The sequence below is a fragment of the Protopterus annectens genome, chromosome 13.part0, assembly GCF_019279795.1.
Source record: "Protopterus annectens isolate FY-2018-M chromosome 13.part0, PAN1.0, whole genome shotgun sequence".
In the NCBI taxonomy this organism is placed as follows: domain Eukaryota; kingdom Metazoa; phylum Chordata; order Ceratodontiformes; family Protopteridae; genus Protopterus; species Protopterus annectens.
In genome coordinates this window covers 415,084,686-415,110,737 of record NC_056747.1, presented here as the reverse complement: position 1 = coordinate 415,110,737, position 26,052 = coordinate 415,084,686, and the positions used below count along the sequence as shown (strand labels likewise).

Here is a 26,052-nt window from a genome sequence, read left to right as displayed (position 1 = left end):
AATATTCCTGGGTGCAAGCTTAAATACAACTGCCCAGATGGCTTATCTCACACCAGACAAAGGCAACGGACTCATTACTTTCAAATGATGGCAACAAAGACCCAGCTCCCTGCAAGAAAAATTCTGCAGGCTTTGGGCTTCATGGCATCCTGTATCCTGTTAATTCCATATGCAAGATTGCATATGAGGAAGCTACAGTGGTATCTGAAAAGTGTTTGGACTCAACATTGCCACAGCCTGGAAACAACTCTTATTCCCTGCCTGCAACAGACGTTTCGATGGTGGGCACTGGCCTGTCACTACAACAAGGGACAGCCTTTCACTTTACCCACAGGCAGGCACTAACAGATGCATCGGATTATGCCTGGGGGGCACACATGGCAGGAAAATGTATTCAGGGCACGTGGCCTGCGGACCAAATGCATCTTCGTTTCAATCAGAAAGAGATTTTTGCTGTACAGAATGCCCCAACAGCCTTAAAGAATCTACTACAGCCAGGACAACTATTACTAAAGACGGACAATACTACAGTTATGCTGTACATAAGCAAGGGGGCACACATTCCTACTCCCTCTGCAGGCAAGCCATGACTTCGTGGAACACAGCACTGACCTATCAATTACATCTGCAGGCACAATTCCTGCCCGGAAAGAGAAATACTCTGGCAGGCGAGCTAAGCAGAAACCTCATGGACCCTCACGAGTAGAAACTAGATCCACAGGCCTTCAGCATAAGGAAATGGGGATGCCCAGACATAGATCTTTTTGCCTCTCCTCATAACTGCCAACTACAGAGATTCTGCACAAGGACTAATCACTCACAAGCATGGAAGGTGGATGCTCTATCATTCAGCTGGAAAACCCTAACAGTTTATGCCTTTCCACCACTGCCTCTCCTTCCCAAGGTACTCCTAAAAGTCAGGCAAGAGAAGCCAAAAATTATTGTTTGCCCCAGACTGGCCACGCCAGCACTGGTACCCAATCCTAAAGAGCTGGTTTCAAGGCCCAGTCTGGACTTTACCTCAAATTCCTCATCTTCTGACTCAACAAAACAATCAGATCCTGCACAGCCAACTGAGAACCTTAAATCTGGCTGCATGGCAAATAGTATAGCCACTCAGAACACACCTCTCTAAAGCTGTTATGGATGTCATTTTGAAGCCAGGAGGCCCAGCACAGAGAAATCTTATGCAGAAAAATGGAAGAGATTCTGTGCTTGGAACCAGGCACAAGGAATTGAACCACTTGTTCCAAATATTCCTCAGATTTTACAATACCTAACTGAGATGCTGGACAAAGGCCTATCCTTCTCAATTAAGATCCATGCCTCTGCCATTTCAGCTCATTACAATACGGAACCTATTTTCTCATCCCCTGCTAAGACAGTACCTCAGAGGGGCAAAAACATAACACCCCCAAGGAGAGCACCGATAACCTACATGGGACCTCAACTTTGTCTTGGAAAAGCTCACACTGCCTCCTTTTGAGCCAGCCAATGCAGCTGATATAAAGTTCTTCTGGAAAACAGCTCTGCTGCTAGCAATAACTTCAGCAAGAAGAGTCTCCGTTACAGGCATTAATGGCAGTGGAACCTGTCATTTTCCATCTGGGCAGGGTTTCTCTAAGGACAAGCCCAACATTTTATGCCTAAGGTATCCAGTGCGGCTCTTAACCAAACCATTAATTTGCCTACTTTTTATCCAAATCCCCAGAATAAAGGGGAGAGACTTCTGCACTCTTTGGACATGCACAGGCAGCTACGCTTCTACTTGGACAAAACAAAAGCTTTCAGAAAAACTGAGCAACTGTTTGTAGCATATGCTGCAGGATCACAAGGAAAGGCCATCTCAAAGCAGACCATTTCAAAATGGATCGGACATTGCATTCGTTTCTGCTATGCACAGGATGGCAAGTCAGTGCCCAAGAATATTAGGCCACACTCTACCAGGGCAGCAGCCACTTCAGCAGCCTTTCTCAGAGGAGTACCAACCAAGGAAATTTTGGAGGCTGCAACTTCGAGTTCAGTGCACACTTTTACCAAGCATTATCACTTAGCTCTTTACTCTAAATCCAGAGCAGGCTTTGCCACTGCAGTTCTGCAGGGCCTCATAGCCACTCCTAATCCTATTTAGACCCAGCCGCCCTACCTCAGCTTTGGGATTCAACCCAAGTGTAATGACTGCAACAGTGAAATAAGATTAACATAGTACAGTTGTGTACCTACCATAAATGTAGATGTTAGTGTACCACTAGCAGTGAGTGAGTAGTGTTAATGCAGGTGTTTATATAGGCTATTCATTTTTATCTTGTATTTTATGTATATCTTCATTTTTATTTAACTTTCATTTAGTACACAAAATGAATTATATGCAAAGGTAGGATAGCTACATAATGTCATTTTATGTAATACATTTTGGGTTGTCATCTTGCATACCCTTTGTGCTTGGGTCTAAACTCATTGTTTGGAAATTTTATTTGTATGTTCAACATTGAAAATTAATATTTAACATTTATCATATTTTCACATATTTTATATAATTATACACACCTGGATATTGTTGTATAGGGGTCCGTAAATATTGTAATGTGGATAGCCGTCAGTCAGGGGTGTGCATATAGTTGAGTTTTTATTTTCTACGTATAAAGTATGCCACTATACATCGCAGCAGGAGTTTTATAATAGCTACGGTTTATTTGTCACGGGAGCACGCATATCATGATGAGACCCCGTTCTAAAACTTGTTAAAGTTGTATTTGGATCAGTTTATCATAAGGTTTAAAAATCTGGTTAGATACTAGGTGAAACCAGGTTAATTTATTTTCATTTTTAAATTCATTATCTAATTTTATTTTGTTGACATGAACGGAATTTTCCTTTCTATTTGCACGACTATGATGGTTCGTGCATTGGTAGAGAGGGGGTCCGCAAACAGTGTCATTTGTTATATTAGTATTACCACTATGCGATCCTCTGTTTAAAGTATTTCAAAGCTGTTTGGATAATATAGTATACCGGTTTTAATCTGCTCAGATGCCAGGTGAAAGTTGTATTTTATTTTCATTACTCATGGATTTTAAAGTGTTTCAGCGTAAGCATGAAGGTCAGAGGTTCTGTTTTATATAGGAACCATGTGATTTTAAAGTTGGTATTTAAATCATGTGATTAAACTTTAAATTTGAAACTGTTTATTCTGATGAAGTCTGGTTGGTTCCGACGAAAAGCCTGTTTGATTGAGCTTAAAGTGTTTTCTTTTTGGATTGCATTTCGCGATTTTGGTTTTTGGAGTTTTGTTCCTGAGTTCTTCAGTTACTGGCTGGTTCGGAACACATCTGGTTTTGTTTTATTTTTATTGATACGCTGTTTTAGTAGAAAACTAAACGTACCAGATTTGCAGGCTTTTATGGCCCTTAAGCCTTCAGCCTCAGCCACCTCCACCCTGCCTCTTCTGAGCCCTAGGCGTGTCTCTGCTTCTTCCTTCCCATCCATGACACTTCAAGTCAGGGAAGAACATGACTCTTCTTTCACATCTTTTTGTCATGTTTCCCAGATTGCCTCCCCCAGGAATATTACTGTCTGGATAAGGACTCTATGGGGGCGGGGGGGGGGCTCTCCCCCTGAGGACATTACTTTGGGTGAGACCATCACCAAGATGGATTACTTTAAATGCGATACTTCCCAAATGACTGACACCCAAAAAAGGTACTTTGAACTGCTGCAAGTGGAATCACCCTCCCCTTCAGCAGTTCCATCTGTTCTGCCTGCTTGCTTTGATGCCTTCAACTCTGCCTCTAAGGCCCCTGATTCCCAGCCTCTGGCCCCTAAGCATCCTGACCATGTCTATAAAGTACCAGAGGACCACAAATTCTTAGTTTCTAGACTGCAGCCCTCTGCCTCCCTACTACCCACTGACAGACAGTAAGTACATGGAGAGGATGGGGAAGGAGGTATACATTTTTACTCTGGCTTTCAGAGCCATAAGTTCAGACCCACATGACCAAGTATGCATTAGACTTGGTCTCTCTAGCCTCCTCCATGCTGGCCTCCTTGCCTGACAGTCGCAGCACGACTGACATCTCATTCAAACTTTACTTGCCCCAACAGGTAGCCAGGGATTCCATCAGATGCAGCTACGATGCTGCAGAAGCATCTACTAGGTCTGCCAGTTCTGACTCCAGAACCTCCCCGAGGATTTCAAGACTAAAATCTTGGACGCCCCTTTGGACCGCAATGTGCTTTATGGAAAACAATCTGCTGACCTTTTTAAAAATCTACAAGACAAAAGCAAAACTCCAGGACATTAAGCACCTGCTGGTATTGCCCATACCAAAGTATTATAGGAACTGCAAAGGCCACCTTTGTAAGACTAGATCCTTTGCTCCACTACAGCAACCCAGACAGCCCTTTCAGAACAGAGGAGGCCCCAGTAATGCATGACTGCCTTGCCCACCTCCTCCTCTCAGCCCGCCTTTCCCACTGTCTTCCCCCTTTGGCAAGCCATCACTTCAGACCAGTGGGTCTTAAACATTATCCAAAAAGGGTACTTCCTATCCTGGAAAGGGAACCCACCCAGAAGAAACATCCCTCTCCTCCCCAAAAAAACGGCCCATCTATGTCACAAGTTATGGTAGATCTTCTTAGTTAGGCACCATAGAACCTGTCCCCCCAAGACAGGAAGGAAAAGGGGGTTTTACTCCAGTCTTTTCTGGTCCCCAAGAAAGATGGCCCCTGGAGACCCATCTTAGATCTGTCCTTTCTAAACCTACATCTTCAGGTACCCTCTTTTCAAAATGCTCTCTTCCCCCACCCTGCTTCCTCTCATTCCAGCCAAGGCCTTCATGGTCACCCTGTACCTAAAGGAAGCCTACTTGCACATACCCATCAGGAATTCCCACAGACAGTTCCTGCGTTTCTCTGGGCCTTCCTCTCATTTCCATTTTACTTTCTTGCCCTTTGTAAAGACCCTGGGGCCAGTGCCTAGCCCCAGCCATTGCCTTCTGCAGAACTCTGGGGATACAGATTTACCTTTATCTGGACATCTGATTTTGGCAGAGTCCAGGGATGATTTATTAAAGCAACTACATTTCGCCATGTCCCTTGTGCAGAACCTAGGATTCACCATCAACCTCCCCAAATACTCTGATCTCAAGCCAGGACAAAGTTTTCCTTGGCTGCATAATCAGAACAGACACAATGAAGACCTTTCTACCACTGGGCAAGGTTTTGTCTTTAACTTCCCACTTCCAGGAAGTTCTATTATCCCAAAAGGTGACTGCAGGGCATTTTCTACGTCTCTTGGGTTTAATGGCAGCAACCATCCCCATGCTACCACTAGCAAGAATGTGCAAGCTGCAGTGGTTCCTGAAGAACACCTGGTTCCCAGCACCTACATCCTGTAGAGCAGGCCATCCCCCTCATTCCCTGTCTGAAAACAGAAATCAGCTGATGGATCCAGCAAGTGCAATTGAACACAGGGCTCCCACTACAGCCCCCACCCCAACCCAAGTTATGCCTACAGATGCCTCAGATTCAGGTTGGGGAGCAACTCTGGCCTCTTACATGATTCAAGAAAAATAGCATGCCTCTCTTCAGGCCAAACATCAATATCAGGGAAGTGACAGAAGATTTCTTAACTCAAGACCCCCCCCTCCCCCCCCCTTCTGGTTCCAGGGGTGCTCCATATTGTCACCAACAACACCATGGTGCTGTACCTCAAGGGAGGAACAAAGGCCTATCAGCTGTGCAGGCTTTCCCTGCTGATATGGGACTTCACCTCCAGGACTAAGTTGAGACGAGAGGCTGTCTGCATTCCCCTACAGGACAACCACCAAGCAGATCTCTTGAGCAGGACCTCCTCGCCTCAGCACAAATGGATGCTGAACAGGTAGGTGGTCGTAGACACAGGTTTATTTGTGGAGCACCCCACTGGTGGGCTGTTTGCCTCCCCCCAGAACAGGCAACTGCAGAACTTCTGCTCAAAAACCCACTCCACCTCCCAAGAGATGCTGAAAGCATCTCTTGGGAGGTGAAGTTCCTTTATGCTTTCCTCCGATTCCCACTGATTCAGAAAGTCGTCCTGAAAATTCAGGACGACAAACCAAAAATCTTTAACTCCCTACTGGCCAAGGCAGCACTGGTTCCCCCTACTTCACAAACTAGCCCCTATTGTCACAAGACAAAGGAACTCTCCTACACCCACACATACAGAGATGTCGTCTTTGACTCTGTAGGTGATACATTTTTGATCCCTTTCAGACACCACTACTCAGAGGATGTGCTTTCAGTCCTAAGGGAGGCAAGGAAACCTACCACCAGAAAATCTTACCTGGCTAAGTGGGAAAGACTTGCAAAATGGTGTTTACAAAAGTGAAAGGGACCCTAGCTCTGTGGAGGTTCCCCTGGTTCTAAACTATTGTGTCGATTGATAAAAAGTGACCTTTCTTATTTTTCTATAAAAGTACACCTCTCGGCCATATCAGCCTGACTGACCCTGAAACTCCCCTTGCTGGCCAGGTTGGATGTAAAGTTCTTCCTTTAAAGGGGTCTAGCACATGAGACCACCTAGGAAACCTATCCCTCCGCCTTGGGACCTTAACTACATCTTAGAGAAATTAACCCAACATCCCTTTGAACCTATCGGGCCTGTCTCCTTACAGATGTGTACATGGAAGGAGGTCCTGCTGGTGGCTATCACTTCAGCCAGAAGAGTGTCAGAATTGCAGGCTTTAATGGCCTGTCCCCCCTACACTGCCTTTCACAAAGACAGGGTGTCCCTGCGAACCAACCTCTCCTTTATGCCCAAGGTGGTCAATGATATCTCAACCAATCCATTATCTGTCCACCTTTTCCCCTCCCCCACTAACAAAGGGAAGAGGATACTGCACTCCCTGGGTGTGCACAAACGACTTAGATTTTACCTGGACAAGACCAAGGCCATCAGACTAACCAGCTCTCTCCTTCCACCCCAGAGCCCTGGGCAAGGCAGTCTCCAAGCAAGCCATTGCATGCTGGATCAGGAAAACTATTTGCTTCTGCTACTCCCTCCATGGAAAGGAACCCCCAAGGGGAATCGAGGCCCATTCCACTAGAGCTGTGGCCACCTGAAGGGCCTTCATGGAAGGCCTAGACACTGCATCCGTTTTGGAAGTGGCCACCTGGGCCACACCTTTACCAAGCATTACAAATTGGGCCAAGTTTCCAGAGCTAGGACAGGATTCGCCAGGGCAATCCTCCAGGGTCTTGTAGAACCCTCTTCATCTGCCTCCACCCTCTCATCCTCTTAAGGTGTGGTACGCTCCCATACCTAGAATACTGCAACATAAGAATAGGAGGACATAGAATAGTTGTAAAATATTACCATAACCATGTTGCAATATCCCTTTCTACCCAACAGTTGTCCCGTCCCCCCCAGTCTTATTCCTTACCTGTACTACCTACATTACAGTAGGACTCCAAGCCACACCTGTACACAACTGGCATCCCTCCTGATGGGCCTTATTCTCTGCCTGCTGGCCTTCAAGTTCTGAGGATTGTGTGTGCAGACGTCACATTTAGGCCCTACTTGTGACGTCCCATGCACACTGCAACAGACAAGCTGAAGCTTTTGTATTGAAGCCAGCATACGAGTCACCTGAAGGCAGGAAATCCCACACCTAGAGTACTGCAACATGGAAGAGAAGGACATCTATGGTAATATTTTACACTACTGTTGTGTTTTTCTGTTGCTTCCTCACATTTTCAGTTCTGTCCTTTGCCCTTTGGACTCTGCGACACCAAGGGTATTCACAAAATGATTAGCTCCTGTCATTGCCTTCTCCAGGCTCCAAGGAGTACTTGTCTGTCCTTGTCTGGATGACCTGCTATTACAATCAGTCCACCCAGATACTCTAAAGGAAAACCTAGTCTTCACTGTGTTGTCCTGCTGCAAGGCTTTGGGTTCACCATAAACTCTAGCAAGTCTTCTCTCCATCCTTTCCAGGATCACATTTTCCTAGGATGCAGACTAAAGACCAGACCGGTTGATAGCCGCCTTCCCTCCTCAAAAAGTGGAAACTCTTCTGCTACTTCCACAAACTACTTCCCTTAACCTTACTGTCTGCCAGGGAGTACTTGTATACTAGGGTTCATGACATCACTCATTCCTGTGCTACCCCAAACCAGACTCCACATGCGGGAAATCCAGTGGTATCTAAGAACACTTTGGAGCCAGCATCTTCTGGAATTTGTACTCCCTATTCTCCCATGCATAAAGAGAAATACAATGGTGGGTTCAACAGATTCAGCTGAACCCAGGCCTTCCATTTCAACAGCCAACCCCAGTTCAGGAACTCTACACAGATGCCTCATACATGGGGTTGGGAGCAACTGAGTCGCTTAAAAGTCCAGGGCCTTTGGTCTTCCTTAATCAGGAAGCAACATATCAATGTAAAGGAAATGAGGGCTTTGATCTTGGATCTTCAAGCCTTTCACTCCTCTACTCTCACGACCCCTGAAGTTATTCACAGGCAACATTATAGTTTTGGTATGTGAACAAACATGGAGGCACCAATTCATACCTGCTTTGCAGGTTGGCCCTTCTAGCCTGGGGGGTTGCCTCTCAAATGAAGTTTTCATTGCAAGCAGTTTATATCCTTTAGCTCAATATGCTGGCATACGCACTCAGCAGGTCCATGACAAAAGCCCACGAATGGATGCTTTACAGGGTTGCGTTTCTGGACATTCTGCACGGGTGGGGTACTCAAATAGATCTATTTGCCTGTCCCATGAACGGACAACTTCCAAAGTTTTGTGCCAGAGTTTCAGGCCCTCTGGTTTGGAATGCGGACACTGGTATGGAAGTTGGATAATCCTATCCTTCTCATGGAAGGTGACGTTTCTTTATGCATTGCCCCCCTTCCCACTCATTCAGAAGATCCTACTGCAAATACAGCAGGACAAGCCAGAAATATTGATGGTTACTCCCTTTTGGCTAAGACGCTATTGGTTCCCTGTTCTGCTTTTACCCAAGGGCAATCCTCACAAGTTACCTTACAGGGTGGATCCGTCTCACACAAGATAAGGGATCGCTTATCTATCCACTTATTTCCTCCCTGAATTTAACTCTGGTTGATAGGCTTTTGATCTCTTTCCAAGGACCTGTTTCTAGTCCTGCTGGACACCAGGAAACCCAACACTAGGAAATCCTGTTTATCCGCATGGAAGAGGTTCTCCATCTGGTGTCTAAAGAAAGACCTTGATCCATTTTCCGTGGACATTCTATTGGTTCTTTCCTATTTGTGTGAGCTGTTTAAGGCTGGCTTGGCATACTCTTCTGTTAAAGCCCATCTATCAGCCATTTCAGCATGTCTGCCTTCATCTCCTCTCAGCGTCTAGGTTAGAAGTTAAGCTCTTCCTCAAAGGCATCCTTCACATTAGACCTTCCAGGAAATCTGTCACTCCTCAATGAGATTTAAATTTTGTCCTGGAAAAGCTTGCTCAGGCTCCTTTTGAGCCTGCAACATCTGCTTCCTTAAAATTTTGCACAGGGAAAACAAACCTGTTTATTAACAATCACTTCTGCCAGAAGAGTTTCTGAACTCCAAGTCCTTATGGCCTGCCGACCCTTCCACATTTTCCACAAGGACATGGTATCTCTTCGTGCTAACCCTTCCTTCATGCCAGAGGTGGTTAATGACTTGTCCCTAAACCGTTGCATTCATCTGCCCACCTTTTTATTACTAACCCTAAAAACCCTAATGAAAGGGTCCTTAATTTTTTGGATGTGCACAGGCAATGACAAACCAAGCCTTTTAGGTAATATGAACAATTGTTTGTTTCCTTCCATCCCAGGGTGCTGGGAAAACCTGTCTTCAAACAAACTATTTCTACTTGGATTTCTAAGGTGATTTCATAAGTTTGTTTCCCATGGGAAGACATTCTACCAGTGTAAAGGCTGACTCCACTAGGACTGTAGCCTCTTCAGGGGCTTTCTTCAAAGGTCTGGACACTGCATCTATTTTGGAAGTGGCCAAATGGTCTTGTCCATGCCTTCATAAAACATTGCAAACTGGACAGTATCTCCAGGTCCAGAGCAGGATTTGCTAGGGCAATCCTGCATGAGTTCATAGAAACCTCCCTGGCTCCATCCTCCCTTTCCCTTCTGTTGAGGTTTGGTACTCTCTCAAAGGTTATGAATACTGCAACACAGCAATAGAAGGGCATAGAATAGTTGTGTAAAATCTTTCTATAACTGTAGATGTCCTCTTCCATGTTGTAGTATTCTGTCCCACCCTTTTACCCCCGTGGTACTTTTATTTTGCTGGATGACGTTATATACCTCATCCTTGGGCTGGTGTTCTGACTGGGGCATTCATTTCCGAGGAATGGTATGTGCCGATATCACCTTTATGGCTTACGTTGGCTGCCTTGCTTTGTGCAATGTTACACGTACCATGCAGTAGCAAAAGTCTTTGTATACTGGCCAGACATTCAGGTCACCTAGGCAGGGAATCTCAAAGGTTACGAATGCTGCAACATGGAAGAGGAAGACCTCTATGGTTATGGTAAGATTTTTACACCACTAATTCTTTATTATGAAAAATGGGTGCCTGAAACATACTTTTGACAATCCTCCGGTAACATGATATGTTAAGGAAGGAGAAGCTTTCTCTTTTTGCATGTTGTGATTTTTTGGGGCATGTACTCCACTACAGACCACCTGTGTCCCTCCTAACCAGAAACTCCCTGGCAGACCAAGCTAAGTAGTTCTTTTCTAATCTTCAATTTAGTCTAATGTTAACATCTTTGTATGTACAGATATTAAATAAGAAACGTTATTTTTATTTACCCAAATATTTTACAACTCCTAGTTCCATTACTTTAACAAATACTAGGCACGTGTGACGCATTGTTTTCCTTTCCGTTTGTAACATCATTTTTTATTCCTGGCCCTCAGTCCAGGTATTGCAGAAGTCCTTCATTTTAACACTTTTAATCTCAAACACTGTAAATATCTTTTTCAGTTGTTAAATCAGTCCTAAACTGCAGAAAAACTTTCTGAATTGCTACTTTGCTTGAAAAATACACATTGGTTCCAGGGATAGCAGTTTATTGCATGGTGCTAAATTCCATTAAATAACTATTCAGATTTTAAAATCATAAAATCTTTTACCAAGGCGAATGAAAAGTCCTGCATTATAATTCTGAAGCTATAAAGAGGCAATACAAATCACATGCATAGTATTTATAAGAATTTTTTTTGTTGGTCATAGCTTGGGATTAGTCTGGCTCCTTCATTTTTTATTTTAACATATCAGATTCCCTCTTAGTTTGTATATACCCCCCCCCCCTTCCATTTGACTTGTAATTAATAAATTGTCCTGTTGCTGCAGAGAACAAAAATCTATCTACTGAATCTGCCAAAGAAACCCACAACCCTCATGTGGTTTGAGTGGCTGAACTGAATACAAGCTAATTTTCTGCAATCACTTTGTATTGTAACAGTCTGAATCTTAGAAGCGGGTACTTTCATCATAATCATCAGATGTCTCATTTTTGCAATACATATTTACTAATACCTGCATTCTCTAGCTTCTGAAAGAACTATTCCACTTGAGGATTCCACCCCCACCCCCACCTCCACCTTTGCCTCTAGCATTTAATTGGTCTTTTCATACTCCTCTAAAAACTCACTTTTTGCTTTTCCACTGTACATCTAGTGGTCACCACTGTGCCAGTAAACAGAATGCAGCAAGAAGAGTAGGGATAAGTTCCTCAGTAACCAAGTCAAATTTCCTGTAGTTGGCACAAATCAGTCTAGTGGGACTTACCCTGTCAGCAAAGGATAAGTAAAGGAATATATTGGGTTAAGGGGGCAAAAGACATAACAAATCCCACCTGGACAAGTGGCTAGGGCTTCACTTTGGTGCAAAGTGGCTTTCAGCCTAAGACGTCTTCAGTCTACCAAGCATTTTGTCTTAACTTTGACAGATATTTTTCATGTGCTTTGTTCTAAATGTATCCTTAAGTCATTTCAGCTGACCTTCTAGAACCACTTTTAACAATTTACTTTTTGGGAATTTATTTTTGAAAGAGTACTGCAGTTGGGCTTCTGGAGAAACTGGTGTGTTCTCCACAGGTCTTAAACTTTTTTATTAAAAAATACCTTTGCACCTTGTAAGCTACTGTGGAGTATATTTCATGGAATAATGTTAATTTCTTGGAATAATAGCAGTTATTACTAATAGATGGATCAGAGAATTGTGGATCTGAAAGTGCAAAGTGCCTTACGTTGGCTTCTCCAAATGGAGTGGCCACAAAGAAAGTCTTCCCTTGACCATTTACTGCATAAATGAAATGGCACTTGCACAGGACCTTCAGTGCAACAGCTTCAGGAGTCTCTTGACTATGGCGATGATGCACAGTAAGAACATTATAGAGCTGTGTAGACAATTTACTAGGATAATGTTGGATAAGTGTTGTCGTGGTCCTGTTTCCCTCTTCCTCCACTCCCTTTCTTGGCTGAGATGGATACGTTTTTTCACTGTTGCTTGTACTTTTCTTTGTCCCTCACTTCTTGTGCCCATCACCCAAGAAGGCCAGGATTTGCATTTGACTGACTTTTTTCCTTCGTTCTTTCAGGTGCCAAGAACTGGAGTCTAGGCTAGCACTGGCTTAACTATTTACATCTGATGGACACCTCCAGGTGCATCTGCAGTTAATCCTTGCTGATGCCTGTAGGCGTCAAATATTGCTTGTTCATATTTGCGTCAAGAATTCCAAAACCATGCTATATACTAGATTTTAAAATTTCATCTTAAAGCTTGCATAATGGCAAACTCAAGTGCATTAATATTTTCTCTGTCTAGTGCAGGTGGAGAGATTTGCTGCTGTTTTTTGATATTTTATATAGACATAATTTTAACATTTTTCTAAATATCTAAACCAAGTAACAGAACATCTTGGCCTCGTATGAAAGCTTTCAGCTAGATGAATTGTCAGTCGAGGAATGTCATTCAGGAATACGCAGTGTAGTGTAGCTGAACAAAATTGTGATACTTAGTTCCCAGTGCAAAAACATACATACAGAGAAGAATAAAATAACATAAAAGTAAAAATATAATATAGTGACCACACACTTTGCATATAAATAGAATTGAGTAACGTGCATGATATTACTACAACATAAGAACTAAGCAGCATATGGAAAGGTCAGCATGAATATTGCACTTAGAGTCTTTTACAGTAAGGTGTGAACCAACATTAAGTACACATCAGTTAGTTATTGCACATGAAAAAGGTTACTTATAGTGCAACAAGCCTGAATATGTAAGTATCTGTACAGTCTGCTAAATAGCATAACTGTGGTAGGAGGGGAAGAATGCATTGACTGTCTCCTAGCTCGTTTTTCACAAGAGTTCAGTAGTCGGAGAGGGAGAAAAAAAGTCGAAGTCTTACAGTCGATAGGTCTATCTCCTGCCTGAGGATAGTTTGCAGGATGCGAAGGATCATTGGATATCTTTCTGGCTGTACTGATGCAGAGTGATTCATGTAGGTCTTCCAGAGATGCAAGAGAGGAACCAATGACTTTCTGTGCTGCCCTTACAACTCACCTAAGAGCCTTGCGATTGGAGGTGGTGTAGTCCCCATACCAGACAGTGATGATATTGGTAAGGATGCTTTCGATGGTACTCCTGTAAAAAGTTTGGAGAATTTTCTTCAATAGTTTTGCCTTCCTCAGTTTCCTTAGGAATTGCAAACGTTGCTGAGCTTTTTTGACTGTGTAAGATGCATGGACTGACCAGGGTAGGTCTTCAGTGATACGTACTCCCAGAAATGTACTTTTTGACCCTTTCTACAGTCTTCCCTTTAATTTCTAGAGGTTGGTGTGGTTCTTGAGACCTGAAATCCACAATCCGTTCCTTAGTATTGCTGACATTCAGTGCAAAGTTGTTGTCACACTAGCCCAACAGATGATGTTCATAGTGTTTCACTGTTGCAGTCATTACACTTGTGTTATCCAGTTGGCAGGCTACCCGCAGTCGGCCTGAATTCCAAAGTCCTGGTCCAGTGTCGGTTGCTGTCTCCTCTTCCCTGACGTCAGTGTGCCAGGGGTATATAAGATGCAGCCAATGCCATTTTCTTCAGTCTTTCTTGCCATGCGGTGCCCGAAGCAAAAGCAGTTTGCAAGTGCTGGTCGGCAGACTCCTGATATTTTCGAAATTGAATTTCAGATCCAAAGTCTTCGATAAAGCTAAGTACCCCGTTGGGGAAACTTTTTCTTGCTCCAGACCTATGTCAGTAAAAGTTAACAATTTTATTTCTTGTGGGAGGCAAATACCTCATAAGGATTTTCATTCTTACTGTATTCCTTGCCTAGGCCCTGACCACGACGTTGCTAGTTGTCTGTTTTGTGCTAGATTTAACCAATGCACTAAAGCGTTGGTTCGATTTTGCTTTACATTACTTTGGCTGAAGGTTTAACTATATAATGCCGTCGGAAGAACAGATTACCAGAGTTCATAAACGCAAGGATAAAGAAAAGGACAGGCATCCGAGGTCCAACACCAATGAAGCCTCTTCTAGGCCAGTCGCCGGTTCTGTGTGGCGCTTTTGCAGCCCCTGACGCCCGCTACCTCAGAGCCACAGGCCGCCTCCAACTCCCACGTGGGAGATAACTAGGCTTCTGGAAACTCAAGGGCCTGTGGAAACTATTCCCTCAGATGGGTCCGGAGCCGCTGAGCAGGCATCGGCTTCAGAGAGTGTTTTCAGACCTACACAGCTTACTATAAAGACCTCTTCAGCAGCCAAGGCAAAGTCTAAAACACCTTTTAAAGTCAAAGAAACAAGTACAGCATTCTCCTGGACAGTCATCCATGCCTAAGAAACAGATGCTTAAAATGGCCGAGGACCTAATTACTTTGATCAGGGGTTCCCATCCCCCTCCTGATAACAGCCCTAGGCAAGACACTGACTATGATTCCTCTGATCAGGTTTCTATTTCTTCTGATTCCTCTTCAGAACAGGGATATTCTCTTCCTCCCTATGAGGACTCTGATGCTGAAGGATCTATCCCTTCAGCTTCTCCTCCTGAGGATTACTCTTTTGGGGAAACCCTGCACACCATGAGCATTTCCACTGGGAGAGCCAGGATTATTCAGAATCCAAGAAAAGGCTCGGAGACTTTCTTTTATTACCTCAACACAGACCTCTTGCTATTCCTCCTGTACTAGACATTGTAGATGTCTTTTCGGAGTCCCGTCTGTCTCCTGATTCTTAACCCCCTGCACCAGTTAAGCCCCAGTAGGTACTACAGGGTTCCAGACTCTCAAATTTCTTTATAAAAACCCAGCTGCTGATCCCAAAACTGTATCTCAGGGTCCCAAAGGGGTTAAGGCTTCCACTGCAAAAAAAAACCCTGTTCCCTCTGATAATGATTCTAGAGCACTGGACAGATGGGGGGGAAAAGTTTACATCTCTGCTACTTCAGCTGTAAGGGCTTTAAACTGCCAGTTTCACATGCTTAAATATCGGCAATACCTAATGTCACTGCTAAAACAGAAAATGCTGACAAACTCAATGTCCTGAAAACAAGGAAATGCAGGATTTATTGCATGCAGCTGAAAAAGTGGGAAAGGATACTTTGCAACGTGGTTTTGATTCACTAGAGGTTTCTTGCAGGGCCACAGTTACAGGCTCTCATTCAAAGGCATGCTTGGTTAAAGGAACAGTCTGCCTGATCATGTTAAAGCAAAATTACTGGATGCTCCATTACAGCATGATACTTTGGTGTTAAGGCAGAAGAGGTGTTAAAGAAAATGGAGGATAAAGCAAAATCGATGCAGACAGTAAAGGATTTCTTGCAGGTTCAGCCACCCAGATTTAGCAGGAACTGGCCTTCTAAAAATTGGTCCTTTCCAGTGTCGGGCCACAAAGAGCCAGATCTCAGCCCCGAGGCTCATACAGGCCTAAGCAATGGGGTGCTTCAGCCTCCAAAGGTGAAGACAAATCACAACCATATAGGAAACAGTCCCAATGACTTCCCACTACCAATGCCAAGCACTTACTTTTTGGCAGCACCCTTAGGGGAAAAACTAGCACTTTTCTCACAATTGGCACATGATCACCCAGGACAAATGGGTACTGAATATTGTTTCTCAGGGTTACAGGTTCCACTTTCACACCCTCCCAAGGGCAAAAGGTATGCCAGACCTGCCACACAATCACTGGGCAGAGGCAGAAAAGCACATTTCTTCTCTCATGGACATGAGGGTTATTCAGAGTACCACAGCAAGAGCAGGGGCAAGGATTTTACTTAAGACTTTTCTTGGTACCCAGAAACGACAAAGCCTGGAGACCAATACTGGACCTGTCTACTCTAAATACCTTCCTGGACGTTCCAAAAGTCAAAATGTTGACACTGCAGCAACTTCTACCCATGCTGGGCAAGAAGGCTTGACTCGTTACTTTGGACCTCAGAGCCATACCTGCATGTCCCAATCGGACAATCTTGCAGAAGATACCTCATTCATAGCTGGCTCAATGCACTACCAATTCTCTGCACTGCCCTTTGGCTTATCTACTGCGCCCAGGGTCTTCACAAAATGCCTGGCACCAGTAATTGCATTTTGCAGGCAAAGAGGAATTCAGATATATCCCTACTTGGACGACTGCCTTATTCAAGCAGAGAGCAAGAACATTCTACTAAAGCATCTGATGTTTGTAAAAAGATTATTAATTTGCCTAGGGTACACAGTAAACGAAAAGAAATAAAAACTAGTGCCTTCTCAAGATATTCCTGGGTGCAAGCTTAAATACAACTGCCCAGATGGCTTATCTCACGCCAGACAAAGGCAACTGACTCGTTACTTTTGAATGATGGCAACAAAGACCCAGTTACCTGCAAGAAAGATTCTGCAGGCTTTGGGCTTCATGGTATCCTGCTAATTCCATATGTAAGACTGCATATGAGGAAGCGACAATGGTATCTAAAAAGTGTTTGGACTCAACATTGCCACAGCCTGGAAACAATTACTCTCATTCCCTGCCTGCAACAAGAGTTTCGATGGTGGGCACTGGCCTGTCACCACAGCAAGGGACAGTCATTTACTTTACCCACAGCCAGGCAGACACTAACAGATGCTTCGGATTATGCCTGGGGGGCACATGGCGGGAAAATGTATTCGGGGCACGTGGCCCGCGAGCCAAATGCATCTTCATATCAATCAGAGATGCTAGCTGTACAGAATGCCCTGACAGCCTTCAAGGATCTACTCCATCCAGGACAACTATTGCTAAAGACCGACAATGCCAGTGTCATGTGGTACATAAGCAAGCAAGGGGGCACACATTCCTACCCCTTCTGCAGGCAAGCCATGACTTTATGGAACACAACATTGACCTGTCAAGTACATCTGCAGGCACAATTCCTGCCAGGAAAGACAAATACTCTGGCAGATGAACTAAGCAAAAACCTTATGGACCCTCACAAGTGGAAACTAGATCCACAAGTCTTCAGCATAAGGAAATGGGGATGCCTAGACATAGATCTTTTTGCCTCCCCTCACAACTGCCAACTGCAGAGATTCTGCACAAGGACTTATCACACACAAGCATGGAAGGTGGATGCTCTATCATTCAGCTGGAAACCCCTGACAGTTTCTGCCTTTCCTCCACCGCTTCTCCTCCCCAAGGTACTCCTAAAGGTCAGACAAGAGAAGCCAAAAATGATTGATTGCCCCAGACTGGCCATGCCAGCACTGGTTGTATCTTTCGGCTTTTCCCGGTTAGGTGTCGCCACAGCTGAACGCTGGTCCGTTAATGATTGGCAGTAGATTTTTATGTACCGACTTGCCAGGCCTGATGCACAACCTTCAACGAAGTTATGTTCATTCACGCATGTCTCCACACAGAAGACGCTTTAGCCGAGAATCTAACAGGACAACGTCTTACTGTGAGGTCCCCAATACTAAAGGGCTTGTCTCAAGGCCCAGCCTGGACTTTGCCTCAAATTCCTCATCTTCTGACCCAACAAAACAATCTGATCCTGCACAGCCAACTCAGAACCTTAAATCTGGCTGCATGGCAAATAATATAACCACTCAGAACACACCTCTCTCTCTAAAGCAGTTATGGATGTCATTTTGGAAGCCAGGAGGCCCAGCACCAGAAAATCTTATGCAGAAAAATGGAAGAGATTCTGTGCTTGTAATCAGGCACAAGGAATTGAACCGCTTGTTCCAAATATTCCTCAGATTTTACAATACCTAACTGAGATGCTGGACAAAGGCCTATCCTCATCAATTAAGATCCATGCCTCTGCCATTTCAGCTAATTACAATACAGAACCACCAATTTTTTCACATCCACTGCTAAGGCAGTACCTCAGAGGGGCCAAAAACATAAGACCCCCAAGGAGAGCACAGATACCTACATGGGACCTCAACATCTTGGAAAAGCTCACACTGCCTCCTTTTGAGCCAGCCAATACAGCTGAGAGAAAATTCTTCTGGAAAACAACTCTGCTCCTAGCAATAACTTCAGCAAGAAGTCTCAGAGTTACAGGCATTAATGGCAGTGGAACCTTTTATCATTTTCCATGTGGACAGTATTTCTCCAAGGACAAACCCAACATTTATGCCTAAGGTAGTATCCAGTGTGGCTCTTAACCAAACCATTCATTTGCCTACTTCTTATCCAAATCCCCAGAATAAAGGGAAGAGACTTCTGCATTCTTTGGACATACACAGGCAGCTAAGCTTCTACTTGGACAAAACTAAAGCTTTCAGGAAGACTGAGTAACTTTGTGGCATATGCTGCAGGAACACAAGGAAAGGCTATCTGAAAGTAGACTATTTCAAAATGGATAGGACACTGCATTCGTTTCTGCTATGCACAGCATAGCAAATCAGTGCCTAAGAACATTAGGCCACATTCGACCAGGGCAGCAGCCACATCAGCAGCCTTTCTCAGAGGAGTGCCAACCAAGGAAATTTTGGAGGCTGCAACTTGGAGTTCAGTGCACACTTTTACCAAGCACTACCACTTACCTCTTTACTCTGAATCCAGAGCAGGCTTTGCCACTGCAGTCCTGCAGGGCCTCATAGCCACTCCTGATTCTATTTAGACCCAGCCGCCCAACCTCAGCTTTGAGTTTCTACCCAAGTGTAATGACTGCAACAGTGAAACACGAACATAGTACAGTTGTGTACCTACCATAAAATGTAGATGTTAGTGTATTCACTGTTGCAGTCCAGGTTACCCACCCACCATCCCCCTTTCTTTGCTGGGACTTGTCTATACTTCTCTATTCTATACAACCTATGTGGTGTATTTGCTTGTAGATGAAGGTATTGTTTATTTTAGTGTATGCTTTTTATAAGCAATGTTTATAGCCTACCCTTTTGGGGGCACCTGACATCTGGGGCAAAAAAACTGAAGAAAATGGTGTCTGCTGCATCTTGTATACCCCTGGCGCACTGACGTCAGGGAAGAGGCGACAGCAATTGACGCCGGACCAGGACTTTGGAATTCAGGCCGACTGCGGGTAGCCTGCCAGCAAGATAACCCAAGTGTAATGACTGCAACCGTGAATACACTCTAACATCCACATTTATGGTAGGTACACAACTGTACTTTTCGATCTCGTTTCTGTAGGCAGTCTCCACTCTGCTCTGACCAGACCTATAACTGTGGTGTCATCCGCGATTTTGATGATTTTATTGGACTCCTATCTGGCCACAGTCGCATGTCAGCAAGGTGAATAGAACAGGATTTAAGACGCACCTCAGTGGTACTCCTGTATTCAGGGCTATGCTTTCAGAACTGTCGCCCACACATTATTTGAAGCCTTTCCATGAGGGAACTTAGAATCTAATTGCATAAGTGGGAGCTGATGCCCAACTGTAGTAGTTTCATTATCAGACTGAGAGATGACAATATTGAAGGCAGAATTGAAGTCTATGAATATTTAGTCTTGTGTAGCAGTTCTTGCCTTCCAAGTGGGTCAAAGTTTCATGGACTGCTAGGGAGATGGCATCCCCACTGTACTATGCTTCGTCCTGTATGCAAACTGCAGTGTGTCCAGAGTCGCTAGTATGCTTGAGGCTGTGATATTTAATGTTGGTATATACCTTATCCAGTGTATTTACCCCTCTCGTGGTGAAGTCCACATGGTGGTAATGGGGTAATACTGTCTTTAAGTTTGCCTGGTTAGTCTCCTGCAATTACTATTGCAAACTCTGGGTTACTGTTTTGAACATCACTTAGACTGATAGAGTAGACAGCGCTTCATTGATGTTTGCATTTGGTGGAATGTAGACTACGTACTCCGGTTCCCTGTTAGCTGAACGAACACTTAAAATGTCGAGTACGACATGCTAGACAGCTTTTAAGCAAATGTCATCTAAGCAAAATCTAAGAATGTCAAAACAAGGAGTTTCAAAAAGTTATAGTTGACCAGCCATCAGGAAGCCAACGGCTGACGTTGGAATGTTCACCTTGTCTAGCCATTCTTAGTCCTCCACTGTGGTCTGGTCTTGTTCGCCCTGTGTTCAACTCACCACTGTGGTGCGATCTGAGTTGGTATATTTAAGTAGGGGGTGGGGGGCACAGACCCCCCATGTTGGAGGTGGGGGGGCATAGCCCCCGCTTTATTTTGTTTGATTTTTTTGTTTGTTTTTTGGGGAGGAGGTTAATGGTGTACGGTACATTTTAGTTGTCAGCTGTTGGCTTCCTGACAGCTGGCCAACTAACTTTTCGAAACTCTGTTTAGACATTATGGGGTTTTGCTTAGATGAACTTTCGCTTAAAAGCTGTCAAGTATGTCGTACTTGACATTTTAAGCGTTCATCTGATATGGACCCCATACTCCATTGAACTCTCTAGGCAAGTAGAAGGGTCTCCATTTTAAGGACAGAAATTCAGTGTTCTCTGAGTAGAGAGTTGACCACTTCAGTTACTACACCAGCTGTTTACATATATGCACACTCCCCTTCCTCGAAACTTGCCACTGAGTGAATCCGGTCTACTCTGAATAATGTCATCCCCTCTACATTTATTATGCTTTCACTGATATTAGGATTAAGCCGTGTTTTAGTAAAAACAAATTGCTGTTAATTGCCTTGTTTTGTGAAGAGTTCTAGTCTTATGTAATCCATCTTGATTTCAAGTGAGCGTACATTTGCTAGCAGAATGGAAGGTAGTGCAGGCATGTGAGAGTTAAATTTTAATGTGGCTGAAATTCCTGCTCTGGTGCCTCTCGTTCTCAATCTGCTGCATCTTTTCTTTAAGTGTCTGCCAGGAGCCCTGAACATATATGATCAGCCTGATGTTTAAATTCCTATCCATGATCCAGCAAAACTCCCAGCTGTAGGAGTACCTGTAGTATGTTAGGCCTTGCAGGCCTCTCTGTAAACAGCTGATTAAACAAGCAGCACTGAGATTTTTAGATCTAATTCCTAACAGTTTAGATCCAGTTTCTAACAGTTTCCCTGCATTGTAGCTTAATATAACTTCATTTCTTTCCTCTAATTTTCTGATGAAAGACAGATGCACTTTCCTGATGGGATGTGTAGCAGCCGCTCCCACACAGGGAGCCTCTGTTCTTTTTTTTCTTTTTTTTTTTTTCTTATGAATAAGTTACGCACGTAGTGCCAGCAGCATTTTGAGTGGTTGCTGAGATTAAGTTGACAAAATTTCCATAATCCCTATGGTTCCAGAGATGTGAACTTTTTGTTTGAAATATAAGGACATAATTTGGGGTCTGTATTAGAACATCAAAAGTTTAATAGTTCGAATCACTAAAGGTCGACCTTTAATGATCAAACCATTAAAAGTTCGAATGTTCAGAAAAAAAAAATACATTAAAAAAAATCTAAAGGGTGTAGACATGGGGGCAAGCCCCCCTGCACCCCCACACCCCCCGCTACTTAAATATACCAACTCCGACACCGCACTACATTGAAGTAAACGGAAATATCCCCTTACAGAGATTTCGGTTTACCCGTTTGACGTTCTGCACTTTCACTATTCTCGTGTTGACAGTGTCTGACTGAACATTGTCTGCTTTTGAGAATATAATGGGTAACCCATAATTTGATTCTGACGAATATAATGAGTAGCCCATAATTTGATTCTGCCAAAAGGCTTAGGCTCCATCCATTGGAAGTTAGTGCAAACTTCATGAGCTCCTTTGGAGTCAATGAGTTAAAAGGGAGGCAAGAAAGAACCAAGCCTGGCACAGGTGGACACCACTTGTGTAAAAGGTGCGCAGCTCTGGAAGCTGAGCCAGATGTCTGACCTTTAGCCTGTGGTGGAGTTCCCTTCACTGGTGATCACAGTAATAACCACACTCTGCATCTGCCATTAGTTGCCTGCACAGCAGTACTTCACTGTAATTCCTGTAACAGTCTTCCTGTTTTTGAATATTCAACCGTTTTTCTTGAATGCCTGGCTTTTTTGTGATTCCTGTTCCATGTTATTGGAATGCCTTTTCTGTAATGGTACTGCTTTGTAGAATGGATTTGCCAACTAATTAGAGAATCATGTAGTAGTGATCTGTCTGTGTATTACTAATGTGTGACTTGAAAGTATAAAGTCATATCTCATTAGTCTTTATTTTTTGCAGGCTTGCTTGGAAAGGTCATTCAAAGCAGATGTGTATTCCTGTCCAGCATGTCGACATGATTTGGGTAAAAATTACAATATGCAAATTAATAAACCACTGCAGAAACTTCTCAATCAGTTCTTTCCAGGTTATGGCAATGGACGATAATGCTTCCTTTTCATGTCTGCCTGGCCAAATTCTCCAGTTTATTCCAGGGACCTTATTCTTTCTTGAAAAATTGGTTTTGTTTGGCAAGTGGCTTTCTCCAAATGTGGTGGTCTCGACTGAATTTTTTCACATGGTAAAACTTGGGACATTAATGTGAAAGGTCTTCCAATACTTCGTGGATTTGTGGCCCATAGTTATGGCCCATGAGCTAATAAAACTGCAGCATTTATTGTTACTGTAATTAAAAGTGCATGCTCTTTGTTCAGTGAAACAAGTTAGATTTGTAGCCTGTGGGCTTGGCATCAGTTTTTCTGTTTTCATTTTAGTTTAGATCTGCACTAGGCAGCTTGACTATTAAATACATAACGCATCATACTCCAGGCTTAAAAGCTGTTCTTCCATTAACCACTACATTGGAAAATGCCAATGAAGTCTGAGGGCTGCTGCTTAAAACTTTGGTAAGCATTCAAGTACTTGAGAGGAAACATCCAACTACCTCAAAAGGCTTACCTTCTTGATAGGGACTGGAGAAAGTTTAGCCAGACATTGCTTTTTTTTAATACTTCTAATTGATTTGAATGATTGGAGCTATTTAATGCCATGTGATCTCTTGGGATTGTGGCTCATAACCACATTTTAGCACTGAAATGATAGAAACTGCGAAATTCCATCAGTTTGGGGTGACATGTCTTGCATTTTCCAAAATTTTGTTAAACAGGCATTTTTAGCATGGATTTTGCAAGTTTTTATGCATTTTTGTTCTGAAGCAAGAACTTTAGTAATGTTTTGATTCATATTGTTTGAATTATTAGATTTATCAATTGCAGGACTGCAATTTCTGAAATTATTTGTAACAAGGTTTTATATCCTATTTGTAATGCTTGCTGTAAATGAGGCCAGAAGAGCATTTAACAGTTATTTTGTATATTGATTTAATGTTGATACACAACCAAAGGGTGCAGTTGAATTTACCTCAGTGTAACAGAAACTTGATATTCACACTTTACTGCTGATCAGACTGGAACAAATGTACATTCTTGTATATTCTTTTCTGTGTTTAGTATGGTAATGTAACACATGAATTTTATGTGGATCTTAAAGAAATTTGAGAAGACTTTTTTGATATTCTCAATTAAATACCTGCCTTTATAAGGTTGAGTTTTTTTACATCATTTGCAGTGTTAGCTTTAATGTAGATTAGTTTCTTTCTGCGTTTAATTTCAAATCACTTTGGCAGGCTACTTGTGGAAGAATTGCTGTTGAAACGAGTGTGGTGGCATATGACTTGCTGAATCATGCTTGTAAAGTCATAAAACAAAAGTTCAAATTTAGAAAAGGAAATAAAAATGCATCAGAATTTTATTTTGACTGACAGTTGCACTGCCTCAAATGGTAGTATGTGGAAAGTGGTTTTGTGTGTTTAAGGGGGAATATATTGGGGGTGTCTTGTGAGCTCAAATTTTCTTTATAAATGCTTTATTTGCTAGCAAGATTTGGGTTTGGTGAATTTCTATTCAATGTTTTACTTTGGGGGGAAATTTTTCATTTTTTTTTTTTTTTTTGTTTGTTTGTTTGTTTGTTTTTTTTTTTGTTTTGTTTTTTTTGGTATATCCGCACAGTGATTAGAGGAGAGGAAAGCAGTATGCATTGCATTACAGTAATAATTTTAAGCTAATCTGTGCTAAGCATGTAGATTTTTTACATAGTGTTTTTGTACATATTCAAAAGCTTTCTCAGTAAACGCAGCTTTTCAGTCTTCAGAGTAATCTCGTTGTCCATTTTCAGTAATCTTTCGAGTCTGGAATATTTAGTAGGACCGTTTTTACTCTGTATATCTAATATTCCTTTTAGGAAAGTTCTAACTGGATCTGAGGAGCCTATCTTTGCAACTATGACAGTTGTACCATTTCTGGTTTGTGGTTCCTTTTTTCCCTTGAATTTTAATGTTTTTGCCTTTGTGATTCCTGCTGTGTAGAGCTCCATCTTGTCCGCAAGTGACATGCAGGATCTTTATTGGGCTGCTTGAGCAACCTTCAGGTTGTAAACTTTTCATGGTTACAACTTAGAGAGGAAATCTCATGTAGGGGGTTTCAAGTAGAAAACAGCAGTGATTGTAGTTTCAGAATTTTACCTTTGAAATTAGACTAGATATCTAGTTTAGTTCTGGAGATATTGCCCAGGACCTGGGTAGAGGTTGCTGGAGGGTTTTGTCCACCCTCAAGATGGCCCTAAGCAATGCTTTCCAAAGACCCTGTGCACCTCTACCCAGGTTTGTCCACAGGACCTAGTTATGCTGCCACAGGACTTGATGAAGTTCATGAAATGACAGTCCACCCTGGAAAAGGAACCTGTGCCAAAAAGCTACCTTGGGTAAAAAGACACACCCGTCAAAGTATTGGAGGGTAAATAGGAACTTACCCATGGGTGCTAGATAATTTTTTGTTTTCCAGTCAAACTTTGTGTTGGTGGTAAAGTGAAAGGTTGTTCTGCAAATTTATTCATGGTTATTCCAAGTCCCAGCTTCCTTTCTCAACTGCTAGGGCCTTTGACCTGCATAATGGGCTTTGTGTGTAAAAGGTGTCGTGTGTGACTATATATTTGTTTAGCTTGTGTGCATGATCAAATTATTAAATGAGTTCAAATCCAGTGCACAGCTTACTGAATGGCTACAAAATTCACTTAAAATATGTAATGAAGTAAAATCGGGATAAACATGATTAAGCAACAGAGCACCTGGTACCATACTACTACTCCACAGTGAACGTACTTTTTTTATTTTCCACTAAAATGCACAGTGGAGAAAAATAAGCAGTTAAAAATGTTTACCAGTACGTCCTCCTCCTGTAAAACAAAGCATGGCATTTCTTCAAAACATCAAATGAAAACTGCAAACCTAAATATGAATTAACATCATTGAAACAGTAGCAATAGGAGGCGCTCACATTTTCAAAGATAGTTACAGGATACAAGAAAGCAATGAAGGCATAGTTGGCTTCATCTGCAAGATTGCGTAAAACCTTTTTTTCACAATAGTACTTGGGGGGGGGGGGGTTAGCACCATGTCTTGACTGTAATAAGCAAAGGAAATCTCCACTGTGTTTTGCTCATAGAAAATCCTAACCATCACTGCTCTGAGATCAGTGATCTGACTACAGAGTAAGCACCTTAGTCCTTCAGAGAAGTGCTCCACAGTGAAGGAGGGAATAGTGGTGTCACCCAACAGGAACAGATCTGGTACATGTGATGGCACTGTCCAAACCAGTACTCTTCAAAGTACTTAAGCAGAAGAGCACCCTCATCCGGAA

The 26,052-nt window shown here is 43.0% G+C and overlaps 1 protein-coding gene across 2 annotated transcripts in view; it reads left to right on the top strand.

The window, feature by feature from the left end:
- Positions 1-23,919, top strand: part of UHRF1 (ubiquitin like with PHD and ring finger domains 1) — a 565,933-nt gene extending 542,014 nt beyond the window's left edge. For both annotated transcript variants that reach the window (XM_044054049.1, XM_044054048.1), the window contains exon 17: positions 22,601-23,919. In XM_044054049.1, coding sequence (XP_043909984.1) covers positions 22,601-22,747 — 147 coding nt within the window. In that variant the 3' untranslated portion in view covers positions 22,748-23,919. The remainder of the gene's footprint in view (positions 1-22,600) is intronic.
- Positions 23,920-26,052: the final 2,133 nt, after the last annotated feature.